Below are 27968 nucleotides of genomic sequence, written 5' to 3' on the forward strand. Positions count from 1 at the left end.
GGTTAGAAGGGATCTTAAACATCATCCAGTTCCAGCCCATACGTAGGGACACCTTCCTCTAGCCCAGGTTGCTCAAAGCCTCATCCAACCTGACCTTGAACACCTCCAGGGAGAGGGCATCCACAACCTCCCTCAACCACCTGTTCCAGTGTCTACAGTGAGGGTGGTGAAAGTTGTTCAGCTGCGGGTGGAAACGGATGCCTAACGCTGCTGGGTGAAGTCTGACTGTGTTTAACACCACCAAGCCCCACAAAACATGGCTTCAGGCTCTGGCAGCTACAATGCATGTACAGCCTGTGTTGCTGGACTGAAAGGCTTAACAAAAAAGGGAAGCACAGGGGAAAAAAATAAGGCATCTCTGGAGAACAAGCAGCTGCCTGGTTAGCACAGAAGGGTAGTACTGCAGAGCAGGGAACACATAAGAGTATGCAGAGGGGCAAAAGGCATTCTTTTTGCTGACACAGTGACAAAATAAACGGAAATAAGAGTTTCAAGAACAGAAGACAAAAACACACACACAAAAACCCACAACAGCCTCAAGTCAGAGAGAACCCTGCAGCAGCACAATCAACAAATCTAGTGATTTTACTCAAAAGCTGAAAAATAAGCAGTTCCACGAGCAGAAGAGTTAACAAAGCAGATTGAATTCTGGCCTTCAGGAGTGTTGCATCTCTCAGAGGACATCAACATACTCCAATTTCCAACCATGATTTCTGTATCTAGCTAGGAAATCTTCAGTTCTATTTATTTTCTAGTACTACATGACTCAGCTCCCTCACTTTCCCCTCCCCTGCTGGTGCTTGCCTAGTTCAGCCACAGACAAAACCAGACAGCGGTTGCTCCTGCAGCAGTACCATAGCCATACTCTGCCCTTCCCTACTGCAGCATCCCACATATTTTAGACTCCTTTATCCAGCTGATTTGAAATTGGACAACAGGCTCAAAGCTAACTGTGGACCAAAATCAAGAGCAAAAACATGCAAGCTGCTTCCTTAAGAAGCCAGCAAAATGTTCTCCCCACCATCGAGAAGTCTCTAACTTGAAACTTGCAACAGTTGTGAAAAGAGGAAGCTCTTGGAGCTGTTAGTCACAGGTTGCTGATCCTAGCATTTTGGTAAAACTTAAGGAATAAGCAGAATAGGGGCAAAGAATGACTACTTTTTTTTTAAGATGTAAACTTGTGACCCCACACAAGTAGTGCAGAACTGCTGAACTTTCCTGCTTAGAGCAGGAACAACAGACACAGGAGAGGGAGGTGGGAACAAAAACCTCAAAGGGACTCACAGAAATCAAAAGAGATTGAGCTATAAGACCAAGAAGTTCTTTACAAACCCTGAAGCTGTACAGCTTCACTTCCTATGTTCATCTCAGAAAGCCTCCCCTAAAACCATCACAACTTCCTACACAGAGCAAAGTGGAAAAGTGCCTTTGAATGAAGCATGTAGAAAGCTAAACATGCAGAGGAATTTAAGTTCAATGCCATAAAAAAGAGCCTCTTCTGTTCCAGCAGAATATTCATAGTGGAAGAAATATCCCACTGTGTTATTTTGCACTATGGACACCAGCTAAAGTGAATGTAATGATAAACACAGGAAAATAAAACCAGGTTACTGTGATACAGTTGTCTACAAAGAGAAGAAAGTTGTGCTTGAAACTGCTGAGCTAGCAACAATATTCCCTTTCAATTCATCTGAGAAAATGAAGCCATAGCTTGGATGCTAAGGAAGTAATCTGAAACCAAAGAATCAAGCAGGCTGTTCTGCTGTTGCTGCTGAGCAAAGTGGTAGAGCTCCCTTTCAGACAGGCAAGATTCTGAAGTACCAGTTCCAGAAGCGCACGGAAATGACAGGTGTTGTTCTGCAGCTGGTAACAAGCCAGTACTTCCCTCCCTTTCAGTAACTGGGGGGGGTTCCTTTTTAGATGGAGCCCAGCAGCTTCTGTCACAGGTCAATAGTCCACACCCATTCTGTGTCCTCTCCATGATGAGGGAGAAGGAAAAGCCTCCAGGCGTCAAGTGCCCAAAGAACACAAACTGCTGAGGGTAGAGGAAAGATTCCAAACACAGATGCACACACTGTCATAATGGAACAGCTACTCTGGTCTCAGACCTAATGCCAGAAGGCAGACTGCAGGAAAATATTCTTTAGAGAGGACTGATAGTCAAAGACCTAAATACTCAACAAGAACCTTCAGACAACCAAGGAAGACAATTCAGCATGGCAATGATGAATAAATGATCTAAGAACACAGTCATACCATCTTCATATACCGCAAAGACCTACGTCTGTGATCCACTTCCAGTAAAATTAACCCCAAATCCTTGACAGCTCAGCTAGCAGAAGATGTTGAGTCACTCTTCTGCCTACTTCCATTTCTATGTTCATGATCCTGACTGTACTGCTATCTCCAGTCATTCAGAAATGTAGTCAGCAGTGGGATGAGGGTGAAGAACAAGAACTGATCTATGTGAGTATGGAAGTGTTCTACTCTTCAGCCAGTCCCACCTGCTGCAGTGAAAGTTACTTTGTACTTATGCCACCTTCATTAACAGCACACATCAGTTGCCTTACAGACCTCACTCTTCAGTAACCTCTAACAGTGGGGAACAGAGCGGCTAACTGACATGGAACCAGAGCTGAGTTGACTAAACCAGCTCAGTCAGCCTACACTCCATTCCACTTGGATTGCCACAGGTAGTCTTTGAACTACAAGATATCAGAACCGCCCAAGCCACTATCAGCAAGCTCCCTGCTGCAGTGTGTCTGCTCCTCATCTGAATTCATCCAGGCTGCCACAGCTCTTGCACTACAGCCCTCTATGCAGAAGCCCAGCCCAGGTGGATTTGCTCTCTGAAAGGAGAGATCTGAACATGACACTAGGAGGCAGATGAAGGACAGGCTGGGCTAGGAACATAGGGAGAACTGGGTTGTGTTCCTGGCCCAGTCCATCCATCTCTAACTGTGACCAACTGTCAGAAGAAAAGCCCAGCAAAAGGGCAAACAGGAAGTGATACTTTCCTGAAATACTTTCCCAGCCTTCAGAAGCCTGTAACATACAGATTTTGAGTTTGAGGAGCAGCCTTTGTAATTAGCAGCCTTAACTTTGCTCCCAACCTCACCAAAATGAGTTTTTCCACTCCTTTCTGAGCAGTTATAACATTTCATATCATGTCCCACAGCAAAGGTGTACCCCAGTTAAAATGTGTGGGTTTGGTTTGGGGGATCTTTCTTGAGGAGTGGGAGCAAAAGGCAGGGACAACAGGGGGACAAACTTCCTTTCATTTGGTTCCTCTGGTTGTTCTGATTTCCCACAAGAAATGTTTGATCTGCTTTGTAACTGCCTCTTTAAGGTTCACCTTAATTCAGACTTATAAAGTAAGGCACATGAAGAACTTATTCTAGCCCTATTCAAGAAGTTTTGAAGTACTTTTCTAGACTAAGAGCATGAAGATAAAGAGCTCCATGACCATATCTGAGACACATGCTCAGAACTACAGGAAAAGCCTACAGCTCAAGTGTATCACAACATAGAAAGATCTATGCAAGAAGAAAGTTTTAGACAGATGTGGAAGAATAACTGATGCATCATAGAATGGGTTGGGTTCAAAGGGACCTTAAAGATCATCTAATTCTAATACCCTGCCATAGGCAGTGACATCTCCTACTAAACCAGGTTGCTCAATGCTCCATCCAACCTAGCTTTCAACAATTCCAGGCTTCTCTGGGCAACCTGTTCCAGTGCCTTGATGCCCTCATTGGGAAGAATTTCTTCCTAGTGTCTAATCTAAACCCAGCTTCTTCCAGTTTGAAGCCATCAGCCCCTGTCCTACACAACAATCTCAACTTTTATTGAGCTGATGGTGAGCCAAGACAAGCCTAAATTACTTCAGTGTGACATACTCAAACCAAAGCCATTTCAGGCTCACTAAACATGTACCCCTGGATAGGAGCATAACACTTGTGAGCCACATTTCTTGAAGATCTCCAGGGAGAACTAAATGCATTTGCTCCAGAGCTCAACCAATGTACCACAGCTTCAAACCACTCTGGCCGCAGTCTCTCTCAGCGCTCAAATAGTGAGTCACTGGCAGCATAGATTTCTCTCCACTCTTAATATAAAAGTCTTCTACGGTAGTTTCTACTTCCAAAGCTCCCTCTCTTTTGGATTGCAGTGATCTGAAGCTGGTGTCTTAGAATGCATGCTGCAAGCTGCTTGATTTGAGGCAGAATTACCCAAAAGTGGGCCATTAAGAGAGGCTGGCCAGTAACAATGGCAATTCCCCTGTGATTAGTTAGGCCTGGTGGTGGGGAACAGCTGTTGCCTGAACTGCCGAAAGACCACACACAGCTGTCCTTAGGAAGAGCTATGGCTTTAGAGCTGTGTTCTGGAAACTCATGGACAGGTAGTTAAAGTTGTGATGTTTGACAAGTGAACAAGAGCATTCTATTACTCGATACTCTGGAACATCCATTTGTAACTTGCCCTTCTCTTCTTTTTAATTTTTATGGTTTACTCAAGCACTGCTGTCCCCAGGCCTCACTACAGGCAGATGGCTTTTCAGCCATGCTGCCCACGTTGGGCTAGATACAAAAAAATTAACTCTTTCACGCTCAGTACAGATTCTGTCCAGTTTATGTTATCATGGAAAAAACAAGAAAAGAAGAAAACCCAAACCCACCAAAAAAACACACCCCCCACAATCCACACACCACCAACCACCACCATACAGTCACAGAATGGTTTGGGTTGAAGGGACCTTAAAGATCATCTAGTTCTAAGCCCCTGCCATAGGAAGGGACACCTTCCACTAAACCAAGCTGCTCAAGGTCCTGTCCAGCCTGACCTTGAACACATGCAGGGAGGGGGTATCCACAGCTTCCCTGGGCAGCCTGTTCCAGTGTCTCACCACCCTCACTGGAAAGGACTTCTTCCTAATTTCCAATCTAAATCTCCCCTCTTCCAGCTCAAAGCCATTGCCCCTGGCCCTATCACTACAAACCCTGTAAAAAGTCCCTTCCTGGCTTTCTTGTAGGCCTCTTCAAGTCCTGGAAAGGCACTTTAAGGTCTCCCCAGAGCCTTCTCTTGAATGACTCCACTGTTCTAGTCCTCCTTTTTAACTGAACTTTTCAAATGTGTTAAAGACTTCAGCTACCATCTTTCCTCCTCTACACTGCCAGGACATCACTCAACTGACAGGCTCTGACCACACCTTTACACCTCCCAACTTGTACTTGCCTCCACTCAAACCAAAACTCCCAGATTGTTTCTTTTTGGTACTTTCTTGCTGATGTGCAGCCAACTTAACCTCAGGGCAATGAAAAAAAACAAGCTCCTGATAGAAATCTCCCTCAAAACTCACAGACAAGGACTCTTGCAATCCTCAGCATTATCTGACTCATCATCTGAATATGCTGTGGGAGTAAACAGTCTTCTCATAGTTAAATATTTATCTCAAGTTTGAATACTTTCTTTTCATCCTAAATACACATGGCAAGATGCTTCCTTGCTGTTCAACAACATTTCTACCTACTCTCATTGAGTTCACCTACACACATCCTGTCAAAACAAAAGGACTCAAAACACAAATGCTGCAAGACTGGGGAGGGGGAAGTAACCAACTTTAAAATCTTAGAGAAACATAGGACAGCAGATAAAATACACACCCATCCAAGAAGAAGTGGGGGGAGGGAGGGAGGCAGAGAAGGTGGATTAGATGATAAATCCTGTCCAAACACTCTTCTAAACCAAACATCAAACATGCAGGTAACATGATGCTGCCCCACAACCAGGAGCCATCTGAAGCATTGTTATTGCTTGACAAAACAGCACACATTAAGAAACCACTTTCCTCTATGCCCTTCCAACTTCTGCGCTGGAGTTGGGAATATGCAATCAGTTTAAACAGGAAAAAGAAATGCCAGTGTGGAAAGAGGTCACGACAAATGGCTTGCCATTAGGCTCTGCTCTGCACTGATTTGTGAATCTCTGCCTCTTGAACATGAAACAGCAAAAAAAGCTCTGCTTAGAAAACAGCAGAAACTCACCAAGTCCAAATTCAGCACACTTGGTCAGATACCCTTCAGGTGTTTTATTTTTGTTCAGAAAAATGGTGAGCTTGCTTTCCTTCATCTCAAAGCTGCTTCAGAGCACTGTATACCTGGGAGAGTGAGAGGGAAACCCTATATCAAAAGGAAAAAAGCTAAACCTATTTTACTAAAGCAAAGCAAATCCAGAGGAATGTCAGTGTTTCTCACCACATGTAAACTAGGAAACAGAAATGTAACGTCACCTTTTTGTTGTTGTCATTGCATTACTAGAAACATCTGCCTAACAGATGTAGCTTGTGGCTCTGACACTGTGGAAAGCAGAAGTCCTATAGAACTTAATGACTGCTAGCTTAAAATGCAAAGGACTTCATCATGCAAAGTTTAAGCTCTCTTGCATATGCTGAATTCCAAGCCTACACAATTTGCAATGCACACAGCGCTGCTCTCCCAACATACATACAGAGCAATAGGACAACCGTTTGTTTGGCTGACATCAGTGGGTAAAAATAACTCCACTTTTTGGTAACAGATCACCTGACACCGGTGAAACACCACAGTGAGAAATAAACTTGAGCATCTCCAAAACCAGGCTCGTGAGAGGGCTTTAGCCGTAAATATTCCCCCCTAAATCTTTCAGTAAGTTGTGAACACAGCTATGATTGTTCCCTACAAACGAACAAAAGCCTTGAAAAAGTAAATCAAGTTCTAATTTAATAAGACATGTTTCATTTCCACTGTCTGTGAGTGAAGACAGAGCTAGGGGTACAAAGCCAAGGCTGAATACTGAAGAGAAACGGCAATTAGACACATTAAGGATTCGATATTGCTCCCTCTGAAACCGATAGCGCTGTTATCAGCGACACAAAGACTGGACAAAACAAGGCTACCTTCACATGCATTGCTTGTAGTAATTTAAGTACTCAGGAAGGCAAGTGGGAGAATGCCTGAGGTAGACACCACTATGACACACCTATGAATGGAGCACAGAAGAGCAACTAGAAACACTATTCACAAAATTAAAGAAAGGAATCTCAGAACTGGAATAAAACTGTTATCGTTTTACTGCGCACATACAAAAAGATCATAAAAAGAGAACTGAGCACTATTGACCTATCAGGCTCCTGCAGACAATCTACAAAGTTTTCACTCAAGTACTGAACAATTGACTCACTGCAGACCTGTATTTCACCCAATCCATAGAATATGCAGACCTTCAATCAGGCTCTTCCACAAAAGGCTACCCTTTGTGATAAATGAACCTCTGAAAAAAGATTCTAATATAACTTACCATTATGTATGGTATTCATCAACTTGGAGAAGGCTTTTGAGTTAGGAGAAAAAGGGCTTCATGTTAAGATCATGTTTAACAGACACAAAAGGATATATGTATAGACAGGAATTTCAGGGAACAATAATACAGCTGAATACAGCTTTCTTGTTAGAGCTCTGATCATTTACAGCAGCTCAAATTGTAGAATGGATTTATTCCTACCTACTATAAATTTCTACTTGCATTTCTTTTATCAGTGTTTGCTAGCTTTTGAATGTCAAGTACGAGAAGAATATCCCAGCACAGGCCACTTTAACTGCATTCCAAAGCTACTGTTCCAAATTCCAACACTTTGCAGCAACAATCAACAGGCTCAACAAAAGATTGATTTGCATTTCATTGCCTAAAACAAATGAAGAAGCCTAAACTGAAGCCACTTGCTCGTTTTAATCCCAGGGCTGTTTTTGTGTGTCACTGACTGAGACTAATTCAAGCAAGAAGAAGTCTAGCAGACAACACTCCAGTCTCCTGGACTTGAAGGAGCTCAGCTGAAGAACTCAAATGTGTACAAAGAACGAACATCCAAGTAGTGGTGCACCAAAGGAGATGCTTACATCAGCTCCCTTTTCTTCAAGAGTGGGGGTTTCTAGAGCATCTTGATCTCTGACCATGAAATGCCAGAATTCACTGACATCCTCTGCTGTGTAGAGCCTCCACACCACCACAACACTTGAATGCCCAGTTGCAGAGTGGTGGCAGTCATGCAGCTGATCACCTCTTCCACTTACACCACCAATTTATTCATACTTAGCATCATGACCTCATGACAGCTATTTTAGTTTCAATTTGTTAGTTCACTCTTTCATATTACTGATGAACAAAGGCCTCAGCTTACAGGTCTGGTGTGACAAGCTGCTCAAATGGACGCTTCTGCAGGCAAGAGAGAGCATGGTGGACCCCTCTGTGTCAGACATCCCCGGATGGATTTTTCCAGCTGGAGCAGCCTCTGCGCTCTGACTGCAGTAACTCCTCCTTTCCAACTGGGTCATTGTCTTTCATGCTTTATTTTTCCTCTTCCTTACTCTCCCCACAACTGGCCAACTACTAAAGCCTGCTGCCATAAGCTATTTTTTAAGTGCCAGGCAATTTCAAACATAATGATTTTTTTGGGGGAGGGAGTCCTGAACAGCAAAGTCTGTTTAAGATCTTGTCACTGCTACCAAAATATTACAAAACTAGTTTAGATCATTAAGGGAAAAAAAAACCAAACAAACAACTTTTTAACTCTTCCCTTTAACCTAATGCCTAAATATGCACAACCAGCTGAAGTTAATTCCTTGACAATCAACTCCCAAACTGAATCATAATTTCATTTTCAAAACACATGCCAGTTTAGTAAATATTAATATTAAATTTTAATATTAACTAATAGTTTGATAAAATACTTTCATTATAAACAATATCTGTACTGGGGGGGGAAGTTAGTACTTTAATTTATTTGGGTGGGAACCAATAACTTAATACACAAAATCCTGGGTGCTGCTTGACAAAAGTGGATTCATCTGAGTAAAGTCATAATTTTCATTACAGTATCACAGTATCACTTAGGTTGGAAAGGACCTCGAGGATCATCGAGTCCAAACTATCAACACAGACCTCATGACTAGACCATGGCACCAAGTGCCACGTCCAATCTCCCCTTGAACGCCTCCAGGGACGGTGACTCCACCACATCCCTGGGCAGCACATTCCAATGGTGAATGACTCTCTCAGTGAAGAACTTTCTCCTCACCTCCAGCCTAAACCTCCCCTGGTGCAGTGTGAGACTGTGTCCTCTCATTCTGGTGCTGGTTGCTAGAGAAAAGAGACCAACTCCCGCCTGGCTACAATCCCTCTTCAGGTAGACAGCAAGTAGGTCTCCCCTGAGCCTCCTCTTCTCCAGGCTAAGCAACCCCAGCTCCCTCAGCCTCTCCTCACAGGGCTGTGCTCAAGGCCTCTCCCCAGCCTCATTGCCCTTCTCTGGACATCTTCAAGTGTCTCAATGTCCTTCTTAAACTGAGGGGCCCAGAACTGGACACAGGACTCAAGGTGTGGCCTAACCAGTGCAGAGTACAGGGGCAGAATGACTTCCCTGCTCCTGCTGGCCACACTGTTCCTGATGCAGGCCAGGATGCCATTGGCAAGATCATCACCAGGTCCCACCATTCTCTAACTCTTCCAAGGCTGGGGCTAAACCATGGCCCTCAGCACCACATCTCTGCCTCTTGTAAACACCTCCAGGCATGGGGATTCAACCACCTCCCTGGGCAGCCTGTGCCAGCAAGTTGAGAAACCTTTCAGGGAAGAAGTTTCTTCTATCTCTAAGCTAAACCCCCCAGGGGCAATGTCAAGCCATTTCCTCCTCTTCTATCACTTGTTACTAGGGAGAACACACCAACCCCCACCTCACTCCCACCTTTTTTCAGGCAATTGTAGAGAGCCAGATGATCTCCGTGCCCCAACCTCCTTTTCTCTAGACTAACCAGCCCCAGTTCCCTCAGCTGCTCCTCCCCAGCCCTGTTCTCCAGACCCTTCCCCAGCTTTTTTGTCCTTCTCTGGACACACTCCAGCCCCTCAATGTCTTTCTTGGAGTGAGGGGCCCAAAATGTAACCCAGGACTCAGGTGTGGCCTCATCAGTGCCAGTACAGGGGGACAGTCACTGCTGTGGTCCTGCTGGTCACCGTGTTCCTGATCCTGGCCAGAATGCTGGTGGCCTTCTTGGCCACCTGGGCACACACTGGCTCATCTTCAGCAGGCTGTCAATCAATATCCCATGGTCTTTCTCTGCTGGGCAGCTTTCCACATCTACTCTCCACACCAAACTGATGGTACCAGTTTGTTCCAGTTCTGGGTTTGTGCACAAGAAATGGCAGCCGTTTTCATCCCCCACTGCTTCCATACTAAGGGCAGTCCCTTTCATACTTAAGGAACAGTTAGGTAGGTTTTTTTCAGGGACTTTGCATGGGGATGTTTCTCTGGTTTTCATACAAGCTCAGAGTGAGAGTGCCTGAGGCTACAACTTTTGCTTTTGTTTCCTTAAAAATGCCCCACACTGGAGGTACCATTAATCCAAACCACCCCCATGTATTATTCCATTGCCAAGCAGCACTCTGAGCTTTCAGGAAGTTTTCCAACAGAATACAGTAGATATACCCCAGTTAAGTCTTCTGCAAGACAGGGATCTACCAGAGACAGAGTCCAACAGAAAGCTACAAGGATGATGAAGGAATTGGAAGATCTCTCCTATGAAGAAAGCCTGAGAGACCTGGGGCTCCTCAGTCTGGGAAAGTCTGAGAGAAGATCTTATCAATGTCTATACATAACTGAGTGGTGGGTGTAAAGATGAAGGTGCCAGGCTCTGTTTAGTGGTGCCCAGTGATTGAACAACAGGTACAAGCTGGAACACCAGAGGTTTCACCTCAACATGAGGAGAAACTTTGCTGTGAGGCTTCTGGAGCCCTGAAGCAGGCTTCCCAGAGAGGTTGTGGAGTCTCCTCCTCTGGAGAATTTCCAAACCTCCCTGGATGTGTTCTTGTGTGGCCTGCCCTAGGTAATCTTGCTCTGGCAGGGGGGTTGGACTTTATCTCTAGAGGTCCCTTCCAACCCCTAGTGTTCTATGATTCTAAAACACACACTTTGTAGACAAACGAGGAAGAGATGCAGGTAAAGAGCTGATGGAACAATTCCACAGACCTTGTCAGCTACAAGGAGTTAAATCAAACAGTTGTAACTCAGGAACACATGTGAAAACAGGATGGCAGAAACAAACTGCAACAGAACCCCTTTCAACTGCAGCTACTAAATGTGGGGGAAAAGTCTAACATTCCCACTAAACAATCCTGAAGAGATCAGTGCCAATGCCAGGACACACAAATCACACTTTAAGAATCTGCTAATGTCCTTATCTGAATGAAGGTTGTCACAAAGAAATAACTAGTGAGGAAAGGATTCACATCTTTGATTCTTGCTTTGGAAGCCTCCTTGTTTTGAAGCCTTAAGATTCCCAGTAGGAAGTAACCAGACCATCATGAATGAGCAAAAAAAGGCAAATAGAGTGTTAGGAATTATCAGAACAGAACAGAGAACAAACCAAAAAGCAAAATTATGCCACTTTAAAAACTCCTCTTGCATCTCACTCCCTGTGCTACCTGCACTTCTCCATAAAGGATATAGTAGCACTGAGAGAGAGTTGAAGGGGGTAAGGATAATTTAGTTTGAATGGCAAAAACCCCCAGTATTAAGATCTCTAGGTCTAAACAAGGTAAGGAGGGGAAATGAGAGAAATTCATCAATTATGAATCTGGTAAAGTTGATCAATATTTTTAATGACTAGTCACTGTTTTTGGAGGAGTGGTTTCAAAACATGATCAGCAAGAGCTGCAAACAAAGTACATCCTTTTAGAATGCATCAAGACATCAAACTCACAACTCATTTCAGACACAGCCTAAATGGTTTCAAAAGCAATTACATCAGTTCACAGAAGAGAGCAGTTCACAGAAGCGATGTACATGATAAAGGGCCAACACCAGACCAACCCTCCCTGTGACAGACAGAATTCTAGACTCTCCTAAGTCTCAGTGCAGAACAGGAGAACTATTCCTATTCCAGCTTATACCTGTTGTTCTTTGTCCTATCACTGGGCACCACCAAAGAGACTGGCACCTTCGTTTTGAAAACCACCCCTCAGCTATTTATAGACATTAGTAAGATCCCCTCTCAGCCTCCACTTCTCCAGACTAAACAGCCCCAGGGACTTCTCAGGATCTCAGGGAGTGATAGGACTAGGGGGAATGGAATGAAGCTGGAGGTGGGGAGATTCAGGCTGGAGGTGAGGAGGAAGTTCTTCCCCATGAGAGTGGTGAAGCCCTGGAATGGGTTGTCCAGGGAGGTGGTTGAAGCCCTGTCCCTGGAGGTGTTTAGGCCCAGGCTGGATGAGGCTCTGGCCAGCCTGATCTAGTGTGGGGTGTCCCTGCCCATGGCAGGGGGGTTGGAACTAGATGATCCTTGTGGTCCCTTCCAACCCTGACTGATACTACGATCTCAGTCTTTCTTCACAGGAGAGATGTTCCAGTCCCCTCATCATCTTCATAGCTCTCTGTTGGACTCTCTCTAATAGATTTGTCTCTCTTGTATTGGGGAGCCCAGAACAGGATACAGTATTCCAGGTGAATACAGTATTCCAGGTGAACACAATATCCTGGTGTTGCAGCTGAATCTTCACATCACATGAACAGAAAATTTAAATGCAAACTGCACTTCCTTCTGATTTTAAAACCCTGACTCTAGTGCTACCCCCTCTGCCTGACAACAAGAGAAGAATTTTACCACATGAACTGGACAGCCTTCAGAGGGACGACAGTGTTGCAAATACTACCAACACAAATCACCTCTTTCTTCCCTATATTTGATTTCTGAGAGGCTTGAAAGTTGGTAAGGTCTGAAAAAGGAGGGATTAAAACCTCACTGCTCCTTTTACAATCAAGCTGCTTCTTTGCTTCCCATCCCCAACCCCCCTTTTTTAACGTTCCCTTGTCACCTTTAACAGATTTTATGGAGTTAGAGGACTGATTGCTATCTCCCATTTGACTTACAAAGAATGCCTTACTCCAGTAATTGACTCCAGATGCTGGAAGATGCTCACACTCAGAAAGAGGTATATTCTTAATATCTCTATATATAATGATACCAAATACAGGGGGGGTTTTCAAGACTGATTTTTAAAAGAGATCCTGAGAACTAAACAACTGCAAGTAAGTAAACACTACCTACACCTCACTTCATTTTCAACAAGAAAATTTCATTGAAGGAATATTTCCTTGATCTCCAGCAAGGGGACACACCTCTAAAGCATGTATCAAGTTTTGCAACCAAGACATCTGATGGGATAGAAATCTTAACTGCTTCAGGGTGTCTCCAATTCCCCTGCTCTAGCTTAAAATCTTAGTTCTATAAAAAGAGCTGAAGAACTAACCTAATCTGAGCACAAAACTGGAAGTTTGGGTACATTTTTCCTCTTTCTATTTGGTATTTATTTATTTTAAAGTCTAATTATGCTAATGCCATGGATCTGCAAAGATAATCAACCCCTGATAAAGCAGGCCATTTATTTTGTTCACTGGGCAGGCAAAGCTGTCAGCTACATCTCGCCCATGCAGTGTTGATTACCCAGACCTAAAATAACTGAGTTTTTTATTGGGAATTCAGACCTAGCACCAAGTACATACACTTTGTAGGGCTGCCCATCAAATAGAATCTAAAAGCAAAGAGTTTACAAAAAGCTCAGAGGCATCTTTGAAAACTTTCCTTCACCAAAACTAGTTGAGAAGTGTCCCTGCTCATGGCAGGGAGGTTGGAGCAGATGATCTCTAAAGGTCTCTTGCAAGCTGTGCTATTCTATTCTGAGGTCTAGTGCCCAGCGCTGGGCTGTCTCAGCTGCAGGGATTTCACCAGCAGCTTCTGGATGTTTTTCACAGAAGTAACAAACCAAAGGTAAGAGGAAAGATGTTCAAGGCCAGGTTGGATGAGGCCCTGAGCAACCTAGGCTAGTGTAAGGTATCCCTGCCCATGGCAGGGGGGTTGGAACTGGCTGACCTTTAAAGTCCCTTCCAACCCAAACCATTCTGTGACTCTTCAGAAAGCACCGTGTAACCTCACAGCAAGGATTTTTTTCTCCTCAATCTTTGATACAAGCATGGAATACATCACATGGGGAAGGAGCTCCTGCAGACCCATATTGCCTAACAATTCCCTCCTAACTACCATACTTTGAAATGCATTATTTACCCAGTTATGGTATTTCATGTGCCGAAGTGCTGCAGCATGCTAGTTTTTCTTTTGGAGATCAAAGGGATAATGCAGCACAGATTGAGGTTCATAGATCAGAGCCAAACAGGAATCTCACATTATTTGATTCCTAGCTCTAGAGTACCTGCAGATACAATAAATATGCTCCACTCAACTCTATCTTCAGAAGACCTCTAATCTTCAGCACCATTCAACTATTACATCCTCTCACTTGATCATGTTTTACCTTTTTTGCTAGGCAAAGGATCATTAGAGCATCAGTTTTCAGTTCCCCATATGATGTTCACAGCCAAATGAGTTTGCTCCCTAAGCTTTTTCCAATCCTGGAATCCTTCTCATGGCTCTTCTTTACACAAAGCAAAGAGCAGAGGTAGAGGGAGACACAGTATTTGAAGACCAGATGCACTCTGCTGAACACAAAGCCACTTCTCAATAGTTGGCTGTTGATGCTGGAAGCTCAGACAGAACTGTTTATTAACCTTCACCCTTCTGCTCAGCCCTTCCACAGAAGGCCATCCTCATCCTTCAAATACACATCTATCTTTCTTAGCTATAACCTTTTACTTTAGCTCTACCAACACAATTCTTAGTTTGTATTGCTTACCAAGAGCAATCACAGAATGCCAAGTTGAAAGGGACCCCAAGGATCCAACCTTTTAGGTGATAAGTCCAACCTTTCTAGGATCCATTTTGCCCTGTCCTCACAGCCACATGTTTTCAGAAACTGCAGAATTTTCCAATCAATAGCACAAGGTTGGTAACTGATGCAGGAGGAAAGAGCACAAAAGTAAACACCTTGCTTTAATCATTCTCGGATTAAATTGCTATCCATTAACTACATTTAATGAGAAAGTTTGCCAATTTCCTGTCATTCCAGGTCTTTGTTTAAAATATCACATTGTGTCAATTGAAATGGGGGCATCTTGCACTAAATGAATACCAACAGAAAACTGAAGTCAAACAACTGATTTCCCATACCCTACAACAGTCGCCAGCGATCAGCATCACATTCCACACCCCAACAACTTTCTTGTACCAGTCATGTTCTAATTGCACAGCATTAACTACCCACCAGTCTCCTACAGTTTCACAGTAGAGTTTGCAGAGGACAAATAATTTCACAGAATGAGCTGAATGTGCTTATTCTGAACAGAGGTTTTATGGAAGGTATTTAATTGCTTATAAATAGCACATGATGGATCTGCACCACCTCTTAAAATAAGCTTTCCTTCACAGTTCATCTAATTTGAACATTAGCTGTGAAGAGGATGATCAGACATCTGTGAAGTACTGACTTTCCTAATTTTTATAGACCTCAACAAGTACTCTTAAGAAAATGGAAGAAGAATGTTAGCTTGTGATAGCTGCAGTTAAGGTGAGAAGGAGATTCTTGAGGAAGTGCCTCAAAAGCTTTGCTCAGCCTGGTTTAACTCATTCCTGATTCTGCTGCTTTGAAGTAACAGGGCAACTCCAAGTGAGAGCCAGCAAAAACTTCTTGGTTTGCCTTCCTCTGCCTTTTCTCTCCCTACATTTACATGCACAAACTCTTATTGGGTGTTTTGTGTCAAATCAATTAGATTCACTTATCAGATGTTGTTACTGGCCGATGCAGAGACATTTCAAAGAGAAACGTGTGTTTCTGGTGGTACTGCTAGCACTCACATGCCCTTCCCTGTTGTAACAAAGTTGTAAATGGATTGCTAAGCCCAGAAAACACTCATGATGAAGTGAGGAAAGCAGCACCACAACCACAAGAAAAAGAGGCAATCTGAGAGGAGACCACATTAAAACAGAACCCTCAGACCCCCAGAGAAGTTTCTGGATAAATTTAGAGCCCGTGTCCTAAGGCGAAACCATCCCATCTGGTTTTGTTCCTTTGAGGTTTCTCAGTCCTCTCAGGGTGATTTTGTTTCTGGATTTTGTTTGTCTTTCATTCATACTCCTTGGCACCTTCAGAAAACACCACTGCTTTAGAAGCCAGGTCTAACAGCGGCCAGTGAGAATCTAAGCATGCTTAACAGAGGTGAAATTCTGGGCCCAGTGTCATGCTGAAGATAATAAAACCTACCCTGCATTTCCACGTAGCACGGAGATTTTTGCAAAGGCAGTTTATTAACACTATCACTAGACTTCTATAGATGGAAGAATGAGATGTAATAGAGGACAAAACAAGGAAGGAGCTGACATGAGTGGAATATTCTAGGACAAATCGGGGGGGGGGAACACAGGTCATTCACTTCAAACCAAGATCTTGTACTTCTGTCAGCCTGACTACACCAATACTCAATCCACCTCCCAGAGATCATAAAGAATCAAGAAAGTTCCTACTAAAATAACCAGAACACTGATCTTAACCTGTTGGATGACCTCTGTCTGTCTTTAACAGGCACAAGGTTAAGATGTTTTTCAATCTGCATTGTGATCAGAAAGATGGGCAGTGAACTAGGAAGTTCTGTCCCATGCTACTTCTTCCTATGGATTTCAATGCAGCAATCCTATTTTTAATAGCTGCCACTGCCAGTATTGTCCATAACAGAAATCATCATTTGCCTGTCTAATGAAGATTTAAAACAATCTGTGTTTGAAATCCAGTTTTTAAGTACCTGCCTTGGCCTGAAGTAAGGTTTTTTTTTGTTTCCTGAAGCATGCATGTTTCAAAGAGCATCTCTTTCTCACACAGTGAGACACATACAATATGAAAGCAGAAAACCCTGCCCACAAGTAAATAATCAAGCTCCATTTCTTTTTCCTCTCAAAAAAAGAAAAGGCCAACAGTCAACCAGAACAACAACAACAAAAAAGACAAAACCTCAAGGTTTGAAAAAGGATTTATCAGGTAGTTTGCCTTTTTTCTTTTATCCAAACAAAAAGGCCTCCAAAGAAATTTCAAAGCAAGAAAGCCTTTGGCAGGGAGGGTGTTCTGCAGTGTCATTCCACACACAGGTTTACTGGGAGCCAAAAGCCTCTCACAGCCCCAGATGCAGGTAACATTTAGAACAGAGGAAGAACAAACCAGCCAATTCCAATTGCTAAAAAAAAAGCACACAAGAGTATGAAAATGCCATCCAGCTGCACAAGGGTCTGGATTCACAATATCCTTTTGGAAGCATTCATTCTCCATGCAGCCATTCTGATTTTTATTGAGGCTAAACTGGCACAAAATAATTGAGGGACACGCTCAGGACCGCTGGAGATGCCAGAGTACTGGCTGGTTTCTGTGACAGAACACACAGCCAATATAGTCTGTGTGAACTAGCACTTATTGCAGCTAAATCTGTTATCTCATAAAAACTCCCTTTGTCCATGGAACTTATTTTTCCCCCTAGAGCCTCCAAACCTGCATTTACATAGCATATAGGTCAAGGCACAGGTCACCATAAGCACCACGGCACCTACACATGGAACAAAACTTACTCTGCCAACAATCACGTTCTAATTATTACCTTTTTTTTCCCCCCCAAAGTGACTTTAAAAAATACTCTAAGTGGCACTGTTCTTGACAAGCATACTCAGAATTACAGGTAAAATAATAAAGACAGTCTGAGGCAAGAAAATAAACCCAGCAAATGCCTACCTGAACCCACTGGAGATGAGCCAACACTAAGACTTTGTAAACTTCCATTCCTGAGCAAAGTTGGCGATTTTTGAAGGCCAGAGCTTGTCACACTTCCTGCAGCAGATGCCACAGATGAAGTTGGGGAAGCAGAAGAAACTGAAAGATGGGAAATGCTTTCTTGACTTTTATTTCCTTTGGGTCTACCAGGCCCATGTTTACTTTGCTTATTTCCTTTCCGTTTCTTCTCTGTTACAGTTTCTTCTTCTATTCCAGAAGTTTGAGCTCGTTTGTAGGCTGTAGAAGTAAGGCTTGAATTACCTATGTCTCCAGGTGAACTCTCAAAGTTTTTAGACTGGGAAACAGATGATGATGATGAAGGGAGACCAATTAAAGAAGTGAAACAGCTGACACTCCCCTCTTGACTCCCGGCCTCTCCTTTATGTACATCTTTGGTTGAGGAAGCCTGCTGAGAATGTGTGAAACTGTCACTTCGCAGATCTGTGTCTGTAAAACTCAAGAAATCCTGGGGAGACTGAACTGAACTTCCAGAAGACGACTTTATGCTTCCAGGAGTGCCCAAAAAGCTTCCTAAGAAATAAAAGAGAGAAGTGGCTGGTTGGTTGGTTGTTTTTTAGCTCCCTGTAGTTGATGAAAACCGATGGGCAATATTACTGTCTTAAAATACATCAGTTTCAAGTGCAAGGATTCTACGAAAAGTGTTACCAAGAGCTAGAGAATTTATTGGTAAGGTAAGTCATTGCTGCTCCTGCTGAGCTTCACTCTACTGCACCTGATTCTTAGATTGCTGTCCAACATTCACATTTGAATTTGAGGCGCAAACAAGGTGAAAATGAATAGAAGAACAACTTTGCAGCTTAGGCAACTCTGGCATCCCTTGCGTTCTGAAGTTCCTCCTCTTGCTAAGGTGGAACCTCCTGGGTTCCAGGCTGTGCCTGTTGCTGGTTTTCCCGTCTCTGGGCACGACTGAAAATGATGATCAAAGGGTTCAAACAAAATGCCCTAATTTGTCACTGGAGCAGAGCAAGTTTTGCATCCATATTTTTTTCTCCCCTTTTCCACCCCAGATATTACCAAACCTTCATCTGCGAAGGCTTTGAATCCCAGCCTTAGCAGCGCCTTTAATGACTTTCAGCATGCTGATCAAACCCACTAAACCCAACATCAACCTTTTTGCATTACACAAAGTAAATAAACTGCTTGTACTTGTCACATAATCATGCTCTGCTTATGGTCTTTAAAGAGGGGGGGAAATAAATGGGCCTTTACCTTTGAAGAAAATGCTGTAGTTTAAATGTCTGCATCTTGAAACATTACGTTGGGGCCACTGCATCCTGTACCTTAGGTAGTGCAGTTTCATTTCTAATATGCACTAACTAAAAGAAAAATATTAGTATTATTCCCTTAAGGAGGTCAGAGAGACCCCCTAGGCTCAAATTCATCTGGTGGATTTTCCCCCAGACTAACTTTCCAGCACATAAACTTCTGGTTTTAGCAGTTAAAGAGAATACCTCTACAGCCTAAACAAAAGCATCAGGTTTGCCCTTTGAAGATGCACAACGGTGGGTTTTTTTCATGCTGTGACAATTAACACCTTTTCACTGAAAAAAGTTATTTTTTGCCCCAAAGTATTACTGAGGATAAAGGATGAAGTGCTTTTTAAAGTTTCCATATGTAGGATTTCTAACTCATGCCAAAGCAGAAGCTGTCTTACAGCCTAACAATTAATACCTTGCTGAAAAGGGCTCGCTGTGCTCACAGTTGTTCCTGGGTTTCTTCCAGCACCAGGCTTTCTTCCCCTCTGACCTGAGCTGTGACCTGCAGATTTCTTCCCTTTGCTCTCTGACCCTCTGGCCTCTGAAGAATCTTTTCCACTCGAAACGTGTGTAGAGACTTCCTGGAAGTTTGCATTTGTGAATCGAGCTGTGGTATCTTCCAGCCGCTTCAAGGAGCCCGACATGGAGTTGTTGCTAGTGCTTGTGTATGACTGGCGTTCGGGGAAGGCAGAAGGAAGAGGAGAAACAGTTAGGTCACACCAAAAAAACTGCTTTGAAAGTGTGCAAGAGAACCCATTCTTCCAAATAAACTGAGAAGTGCTCTAACACTAAGGTAACTGACTACCGAATTCTTAAGACTGTCAAACACCTGAAGCTCATAAAACTTAGTTTGGTGGGGAAAAGGATGCATTAAAATGTTAACTTTGGCTGAAGTTTTATTGCACTGAGATGGGTGGATTCACCTGGAATCTTGCACAGTCTTTATATTCTATTGTCATTTTACTAGTCACATTAAAAAACACAAAGGAAAAAATGAGACTATTGCTCTTCTGAAATACAATGATTATGCAGTTTGCTTTGTCAAACTGGAAATCTTATTCCACCAGCAGAAGTGCTGAAGGCTTCAGAGCCCAAGAACTTGCAATGTAAGACTTTATGGGCTCAACACTGAACCAAAACCATCTCCACCAAGCCCAGCTTCCCCTTATGTCTTCCCTTCCCACCATCACACTAGGAATTCCTGCCACCTAACTACCCCATCCAGCCAGTTCCATAAGTATGCTCAGGAGGACACAGGAGATCTAATTGGCACCAAAGTGCTAGAGGGCAAGAGCATGGTCCGAGCAAAACATGAATGACCAAAAACATTCACCACACACACATAATCCACAGCCCACAAACAGCAGGCTGCTACAGCACAGTGATGTTCAGTCACATAAAGGAAAGCTTTTCCACTCTCCTCTGAGCCCCACTGCAGTAGGATCAGAGCACCTCCCTTCAGAATCAGGGGTCATCATTGTCACCTCTGCAATTGAAGTCAGTCAGCTGTACTTTTAGTGTATCTTTTCTTTAGTTACTGAGTACAGTGTGAACACAGACACGCTGCCTTGTGCATCTTTGTGTACATCATTTTGAAGTCTTGTTTTAGTTAATAACATCCCCTGTGCCCTTCTTCCCTCTCTACACCCCCCCAAAACAAAAAAAACAAAGCCAAACACACACCAAAACCAAACCAGAAGCAAACCAAAACCCCACACCCACCACCAAAACAGGACACCTGTGGTTTTGTGGATCTGTTAACCCACACACCTTTGGAAAGTCCTGATAAAAGCCAAAGCTCAAAAACCAAGACAAAAGCTCTTATCAGAACTAAACACATGGCTGACAGTTCTCTCCAACTAAGAGGAAGACCAGAAGAAAAGGCAGAAAGAATTCAAATTCCTAGGTTACTCCATGTCCTTCTTAAAACATTCTGCATCTGCACTAAAAGTCAACATCTTTTCAGTACATTAATGAAGGACTCATCAAGAGTTTCTTATTGCAAACTTAGCTGCCAAAGCCTGTATTTGTTAGAGACTTCAGAATGAGGTTTGTTAAGTTTGTTAGATAGAATCATAGAATGGTCTAGATGGGAAGGGACCTCCAAAGGTCATCTAGTCAAACCCCTGCTGCAGTCAGCAGGGACATCCTCAACTAGATCAGGCTGCCCAGAGCCCTGTCAAGCCTGACCTTGAGTATCTCTGGGGATGGAGCCACAGCTACCTTCCTGGGCAACCTGTTCCAGTGTTCCACTACCTTGCTGAAGCATCACAAAGGGGCCTCTCACATAGCATACTCATATCTCAACACAGCATTTGGACTGGAAAAACCTCCCTGCCAACTTCTTGGGAGTTCAGTTTTGCAGAAGAAACAAGCCAGCCAAATAAACTAACTCACATCATGTAAATCCACTGCTTTTTCTGCAGCCTTACAGGAAGCTGCCATAGGAAGCCATTCATGCAGATAAAAACCTGCTGTCAAGACATCACCTGCACAGGTGGTTGCTACCACTGTATCACAAAGGAGTTAACTTTCTCAAAAAGAAATGCCAAAATTCAATCCAACTCCCAATTTCCCCCAGTGGAACAATGTGGTAGTAGAAGTGATTATATATGATGATAAAATAAGGCATTCATCACCGCTGTGCAAAAGGCATCAGGTCCAAATCACTTCTGACAACTCTATGTAAAAGCACAGAGAGAAGTAGTATTAATTCATAGATTCAGAGAATGGCTTGGGTTGGAAGGGACATTAAAAATCATCCAGTTACAACCCCCTGCCATGGGCAGGGACACCTTCCACTAGCCCAGGTTGCTCAAGGCTTCAGCCAACCTAGCCCTGAACACCTCCAGGGAGGGGCATCCACAACCTCCCTCAACAACTTGTTCCAGTGTCTCACCACCCTCACTCTAAAGAATTTCTTCCTTGTATCCAGTCTACATCTGCCCTCCTCAAGCTCAAAGCCATTGGCCTTTGTCCTATCACAAGCCCTTGTAAAAAATCCCTTCCTGGCCTCCATAAGGTCTTCCCAGTGCTCTCTCCAGGCTGAGCAGCTCCAGCTCTCTCAGCCTGTCCCCATAGCAGAGGTTCTTCAGCCCTCTGATCATCTTCATGGCCTCCTCTGGACCTGCTCCAGCAATTCCATGTCCTTCTTATGCCGGGGTCACCAGAACTGAACAAAGTGCTGCAGGTGTAGTCTCACTAAAGCAGAGGGGCAGAATCACCTTGCCATGCTGTTCTCACTGCTTTGATGCAGCTCAGCACACAGCTGCCTGCTGGGCTGCCAGCAACCATTGCTGGCTCATGTTGATTTTTTTCCATCAGCTGGCACCCCCAAGCACTTTTTGAGACTGCTCCCCCAGCTTATATTTGTGCATTGGACTGCCCCAGCCCAGGTGCAGGACCTTGTACTTGGCCTTGCTGAACTTCATGAGGTTGGCTTGTGCCCACCTCTGCAGCCTGTCCAAGACCCTCTGGACGGCATCCCTTCCCTCCAGAGTGTCAACCAGACCACACAGCTTGGCGTCACCTCAGACTTGCCGAGGCTGCACTCAATCCCACAGTCCATGTCACTGACAAAGATGTTAAACAGCTCTGGTCCCAGTACCAACCCCAACCATTTTAGGATCTTATATTACAGGAATAAATACCAAGCATGCTTGAGAATCACAGAACCTCTGCCATTACAAAGCTCTTGCAGATACAGTGGAATGATTGTATCATGAAGTTTGACAGAAGTAGTTGAAGTGGAAGAGTAGAGGAAATACTTTGACTTACTTTCTCTGTAGTTACAGTAAGAGATGGAACCAGGGATGGTGAGGACTCCGACTGCTTCTTGTATTTTTGCTTGTGTTTATCCTTCTCTTTATACTTCTAGAAGCCACAAAAGAGAACAGAACCTAAGTTCAACTTCATCTTTAACACCCCCCATTTTACATTGCATCAAGTGTTATCAAAAGAGAAGAGAGAAGGCAATCATGTTCTGTGCTGCAGTTTTTAGATTACAATTTCACAAAAGCAACTCAAGTGTTTGCATTTGCTTTCAAAATGCACAACCTGACATCCTTCAATCACAGCCATCATTTATGAAGCCATGTTTAATCAATATTATCCATCCTCCCATCAGCAAAGGAAACTGGATTAAAAACAGAGACATGGTTTTTTGCTTCAGAGGTGTCCTGCATTTCTCACCAAAGAGTTCTACCTCCCTACACTTCTGCACAGTACTTTTTTGTTGGGATACCACTGTAAATCAATGCAAGGTTTGAGCTGTGGCTCTCTTACCAATACCTCAAAGTGACATTTTATTTCAATTTCACTCCCCCAAGGGTGCATACAGTTTATATACTAGGTAAGTACCTTCCATGTTAAACTGAACAACATACCAACAGCCTTAGAAATCAAGAGGCTGAGAATTTTGCTAGCTTTGTTGTGTTGGTTTTTTTAAACACATGAACTGGTGGCAGTGTGAATGAAATAGTGCAAAGACAGCCAAAGCAGGCTCTGCCACACTGGCAGCCATCGATTCGGGGAGGTTTACACAATCACTATCACAGTATCACCAAGGGTAGAAGAGACCTCAAAGATCATCGAGTCCAACCTGTCACCACAGACCTCATGACTAAACCATGGCACTAAGTGCCACATCCAATCCCCTCTTGAACACCTCCATCACCTCCCTGGGCAGCATATTCCAATGATGAACGACTCTCTCAGTGTAGAACTTTCTCCTCACCTCCAGCCTAAACTTCCCCTGGTGCAGCTTCAGACTGTGTCCTCTTGTTCTGGTGCTGGTTGCCTGAGAGAAGAGACCAATCCCTTCCTGGCTACAACCACCTTTCAGGTAATTGTAGAGAGCAATGATGTCTCCCCTGAGCCTCCTCTTCTCCAGGCTAAGCAACCCCAGCTCCCTCAGCCTCTCCTCACAGGGCTGTGCTCAAGGCCTCTCCCCAGCCTTGTTGCCCTTCTCTGGACACCTTCAAGTCTCTCAATGTCCTTCCTAAACTGAGGGGCCCAGAACTGGACACAGGACTCAAGGAGTGGCCTAACCAGTGCAGAGTACAGGGGCACAATGACTTCCCTGCTCCTGCTGGCCACACTGTTCCTGATGCAGGCCAGGATGCCATTGGCCTTCTTAATAGTCAGTATTCAGTATCACTAAGGTTGGAAGAGACCTCAAAGATCATCGAGTCCAACCTGTCACCACAGACCTCATGACTAGAGTAGGGAGGACATTACTGCCCACTGCAGGCTTGAACTCAAAACCTTCCCATTAAGGGTCTTATGCACTACCGACTGAGCCACATTGGCCACCTGGGCACATTGCTGGCTCATGTTTAGGCAGCTGTCAATCAGCACCCCCAGGTCCCTCTCTGTTTGGCAGCTCTCAGCCACTCTGACCCCAGCCTGTAGCTCTGCATGGGGTTGTTGTGGCCAAAGTGCAGCACCCAGCACTTGGATTTGTTGAATGCCATCCTGTTGGTCTCTGCCCATCTGTCCAGTCGGTCAAGGTCCCTCTGCAGAGCCCTTCTGCCCTCTAACTTATCAACATCTGTTCCCAACTTGGTGTCATCTGCAAATTTGCCGATGACTGACTCAATCCCCTCATCCAGATCATCAATGAAGATGTTAAAGAGGATGGGGCCCAGCACTGATCCCTGGGGCACACCACTGATGCCTGGCTGCCAGCTGGCTGTGGCACCATTCACCACCACTCTCGGGCTCGGCCCTCCAGCCAGTTCCTAACCCAACTAGACCCCAATTGTATTTCTTTACAAAATTCAAATTCAAAACTAGTGTGTTTGACAAAATTGTTCTTGTCATCTAGCTTGCAATATAGAAGGGCTGCAGTATTTTTACCAATGTAATCAAAACCACATCTAGATAGCAACCTTTTTCTTAGCATCATAATATGGTTTATTTAGACAGCCAACACTGGAAGTCCTAGAGAAACTGCAGGTGTGCCAGAGAGATACTTGTAAGCTACCTTCACCCAAGTATGTTGCCTCTTTAACTCCTTATTTGTGAAAATTTTGTGCACTCACACAAACTCAGGGGAACAGCACAATCTCTGGCTATCAGTTCAAGAAAAAGCTACCAACAATGCATACATATGGAAGGCAACGTGGAGCTTACAGTTCCCACTGAGTAGCTTGAAAAGATGAGGAAGACAACGTAAAATGTGCAAGCCTGAACAACTATAGGACAATTCAGCAGCTGCTTTGAATCCTAACAATGAGCCATGCTGATCTTCCTCTATGAAAATGACTCTATCCAGAACCTCACAAGAAAACACAGCTTGCTCAACAGTGCCCACACAACCACTCTCACCAGGCACCAGGATGAGATGCATCTACATGTATCCAAGGTATCAGCAAGTATCAGCTCTCTGTTTCAGTCACAATAGAAGAAATATCAGAAACTTTGTTCCATGGAATCAAACAGAGAATAAAATTATGTGTCTTCAAATTGTCCAATAAAATAGAATCGGTTAATTGAGAATTGAGACACAAAGTGTCCTGAGAAGGGCCACAAGAATGATCAGAGGCCTGGCAGCCCTGCCATGTAAGGAAGGGCTGAGAGAGTTGGGGTTGTTCAGCTTGGAGAAGAGAAGGCTGAGGGGAGACCTTGTTACCATGGAACTGTACATAAAGAATAGAATAGAATTAACCAGGTTGGAAGAGACCTTTGAGATCATCGAGTCCAACTTATTCAGCAGCAGCTCAGTAACTGACTGCAGAATCACAGAATCAAACAGGTTGCAAAAGACCTTCAAGATCAAGTCCAACCTATCACCCAACACCATCTAATCAACTAAACCATGGCACCAAGTGCCCCATCCAGGCTCTTTTTAAACACTTCCAGGAACAGTGACTCCACCACCTCCACAGGCAGCAGATTCCAATGGGTGACTGCCAGGAGGATAAAGACATGGAAAAGACAAGGGTTGATGGGAACAAATTACTGGGGAGATTCCCATTGAATTCCAGAAGAAAATGTCTCCCCATGGGAACAGTCTTGGAATCAGCTCACAAGAGAAGTGGTGGATTCCCCTCCATTGGAAAGCTTTAAGACTCAATTTGACAGGGTGCTGGGCCAGCTCATTTCAACTCTGCTATCACCTAAGAAAGGATGGAGCAGATCCTTGGGGTCCCTTCCAACCTGGCATTCTGCAATTCTGTGAAAGCCACAAGCAAAACATCTCTACCTCTACAAACTCTAAACACCAGCTGACTTACAGCACCCTATCTCTGAGCAGCCCCAAATTCATTTAACTAAAGTTACAACCCAGTTTTGCCAGGAAGGAAACACAGCTTAGACAAGAAAATTCATAAATAAAGAACCAATGCTATCTGTACCAAAATATCATGCAAGAATATACTTGCTAGAGTGTCCTTTTCATTCCTGTACATTTCCTAAACTCAAAGGAAGGTCCAAGAGAATTCTTTAAGAAGTCCATGGGGATTTGTAGGCTTGCTTTGTCATACACTGGGTTTGGTACTGATCATAGAATCACAGAATGCCAGGGGTTGGAAGATACCTCCAGAGATCATCAAATTCAGCCTTCTTGCCAAAGCAGGATCACCTAGGGCAAGTCACACAAACACAACCAGATGGGTCTTTAAAGTCTCCAGAGGAGGAGACTCCACCACCTCTCTGGGCAACCCCTGCTCCAGGGCTCCAGCACCCTCACAGTAAAGTTTTTCCTCATGTTGAGGAGGAACATCCTGTGTCCCAGTTTGCATCCATTACCTCTAGTCCTATCACAGGGCACCGAGGAGAGACTGGCCCCTTCTTTTTGACACCCATCCTTCAGATATTTAGGAACATTAATGAGATCCCTTCTCAGTCTGCTCTTCTCCAGACTGAACACCCCCAGGGTGTCTCAGCCTTTCATCATCAGACAGATGTTCCAGGCCCTTCATCATCCTCACAGCCTCCATTGGACACCCTCTAGTATATCCCTGTCCCTCTTGAACTGGGGATCCCAGAATTGGACACAATACTCCAGATGTGGTCTCACCAGAGGGGTAAGGGGAACCTCCCTTGACCTGCTGGCTAATTCACTCAAACCATAATTCCTCAAGAGGTTTCTCTTCCCCAGCATGCTGCTTAAATAGAAATAGGGAGTTTTCCCTTTCATAAAGTGTGCAGATGTCACAACTATGTAACTAAGTAATGTAGACCCTAAGGTAGGATTTCAGTTGTTTAAAACCTAATACAGGCTTGTTGAGGGAGTTTTAGATCAGGGAGGATACTTTTGCTTTCTTGGGGGGTTCTTTTGTTTGTTTTTTTTGTGTGTTTGGTCTTTTATTGGTGGTTTTGGTTTGGTTGGTTGGGGTTTAGAAGGAATTATTTCTTTGGGTCAATTTAGATCTGGGAAACACACATTTGACAGGCAAACAAAAAGGAGCTATTCAAATGCACTGCACTGTTTGTTCAAATTTCTTAACTATAGCAATCCCCAAAGTGCTGCTACTCTTTTTGCTAGAACACAAGCAGAGATCAAGAGACAACCAAAGCACCAACAGCAAGGCTGCCAATGTTACCCATGAAACCTGATGATCTAAAAGCCCTTCATCAGTGCTCTCTGCCCAGCTCACTGTACCATCAGTGAAGAGGTTGAGATAAACCTGAGCCACCACTTCACTGAAGTCTCAACAAGCCTCCAAGAAGGAAGCTATGAAATGGAACCTTCAGCCACTGCCCAAGTTTCTTTATCCTTCAGCATTTTTACTAGGAGATCTGAATCACCCTAAAGAATTGTCTTCATCTCTAATCTTGGAGCCAAGAGGCAGCGCCTTTAATATGTGTGAAGCTGAAACCTCGCAGCAGTACCAGCAAACAACAGGAAACATTTCAACAGCCATGTTTGAGTCTCTTTTCTGTTGACTTCCCAGGGTTTTCTTACTTCCT

At 44.0% G+C, this 27968-nt stretch overlaps 1 protein-coding gene across 3 annotated transcripts in view; it reads right to left on the reverse strand.

Moving 5' to 3' along the window:
* MLLT10 (MLLT10 histone lysine methyltransferase DOT1L cofactor) overlaps positions 1-27968 on the reverse strand; it is a 125429-nt gene that overhangs the window by 38563 nt on the left and 58898 nt on the right. For all 3 annotated transcript variants that reach the window (XM_068146337.1, XM_068146338.1, XM_068146340.1), the window contains 3 exons: positions 22830-22925; positions 19468-19723; positions 17737-18306 (listed from right to left, as the gene is read on the reverse strand). In XM_068146337.1, the coding sequence (XP_068002438.1) occupies positions 17737-18306; positions 19468-19723; positions 22830-22925 (922 nt within the window). The remainder of the gene's footprint in view (positions 1-17736; positions 18307-19467; positions 19724-22829; positions 22926-27968) is intronic.

The sequence above is a fragment of the Melanerpes formicivorus genome, unplaced genomic scaffold, assembly GCF_026170545.1.
Source record: "Melanerpes formicivorus ecotype bairdi unplaced genomic scaffold, bMelFor1.0.p_v2 SCAF_13, whole genome shotgun sequence".
In the NCBI taxonomy this organism is placed as follows: domain Eukaryota; kingdom Metazoa; phylum Chordata; class Aves; order Piciformes; family Picidae; genus Melanerpes; species Melanerpes formicivorus.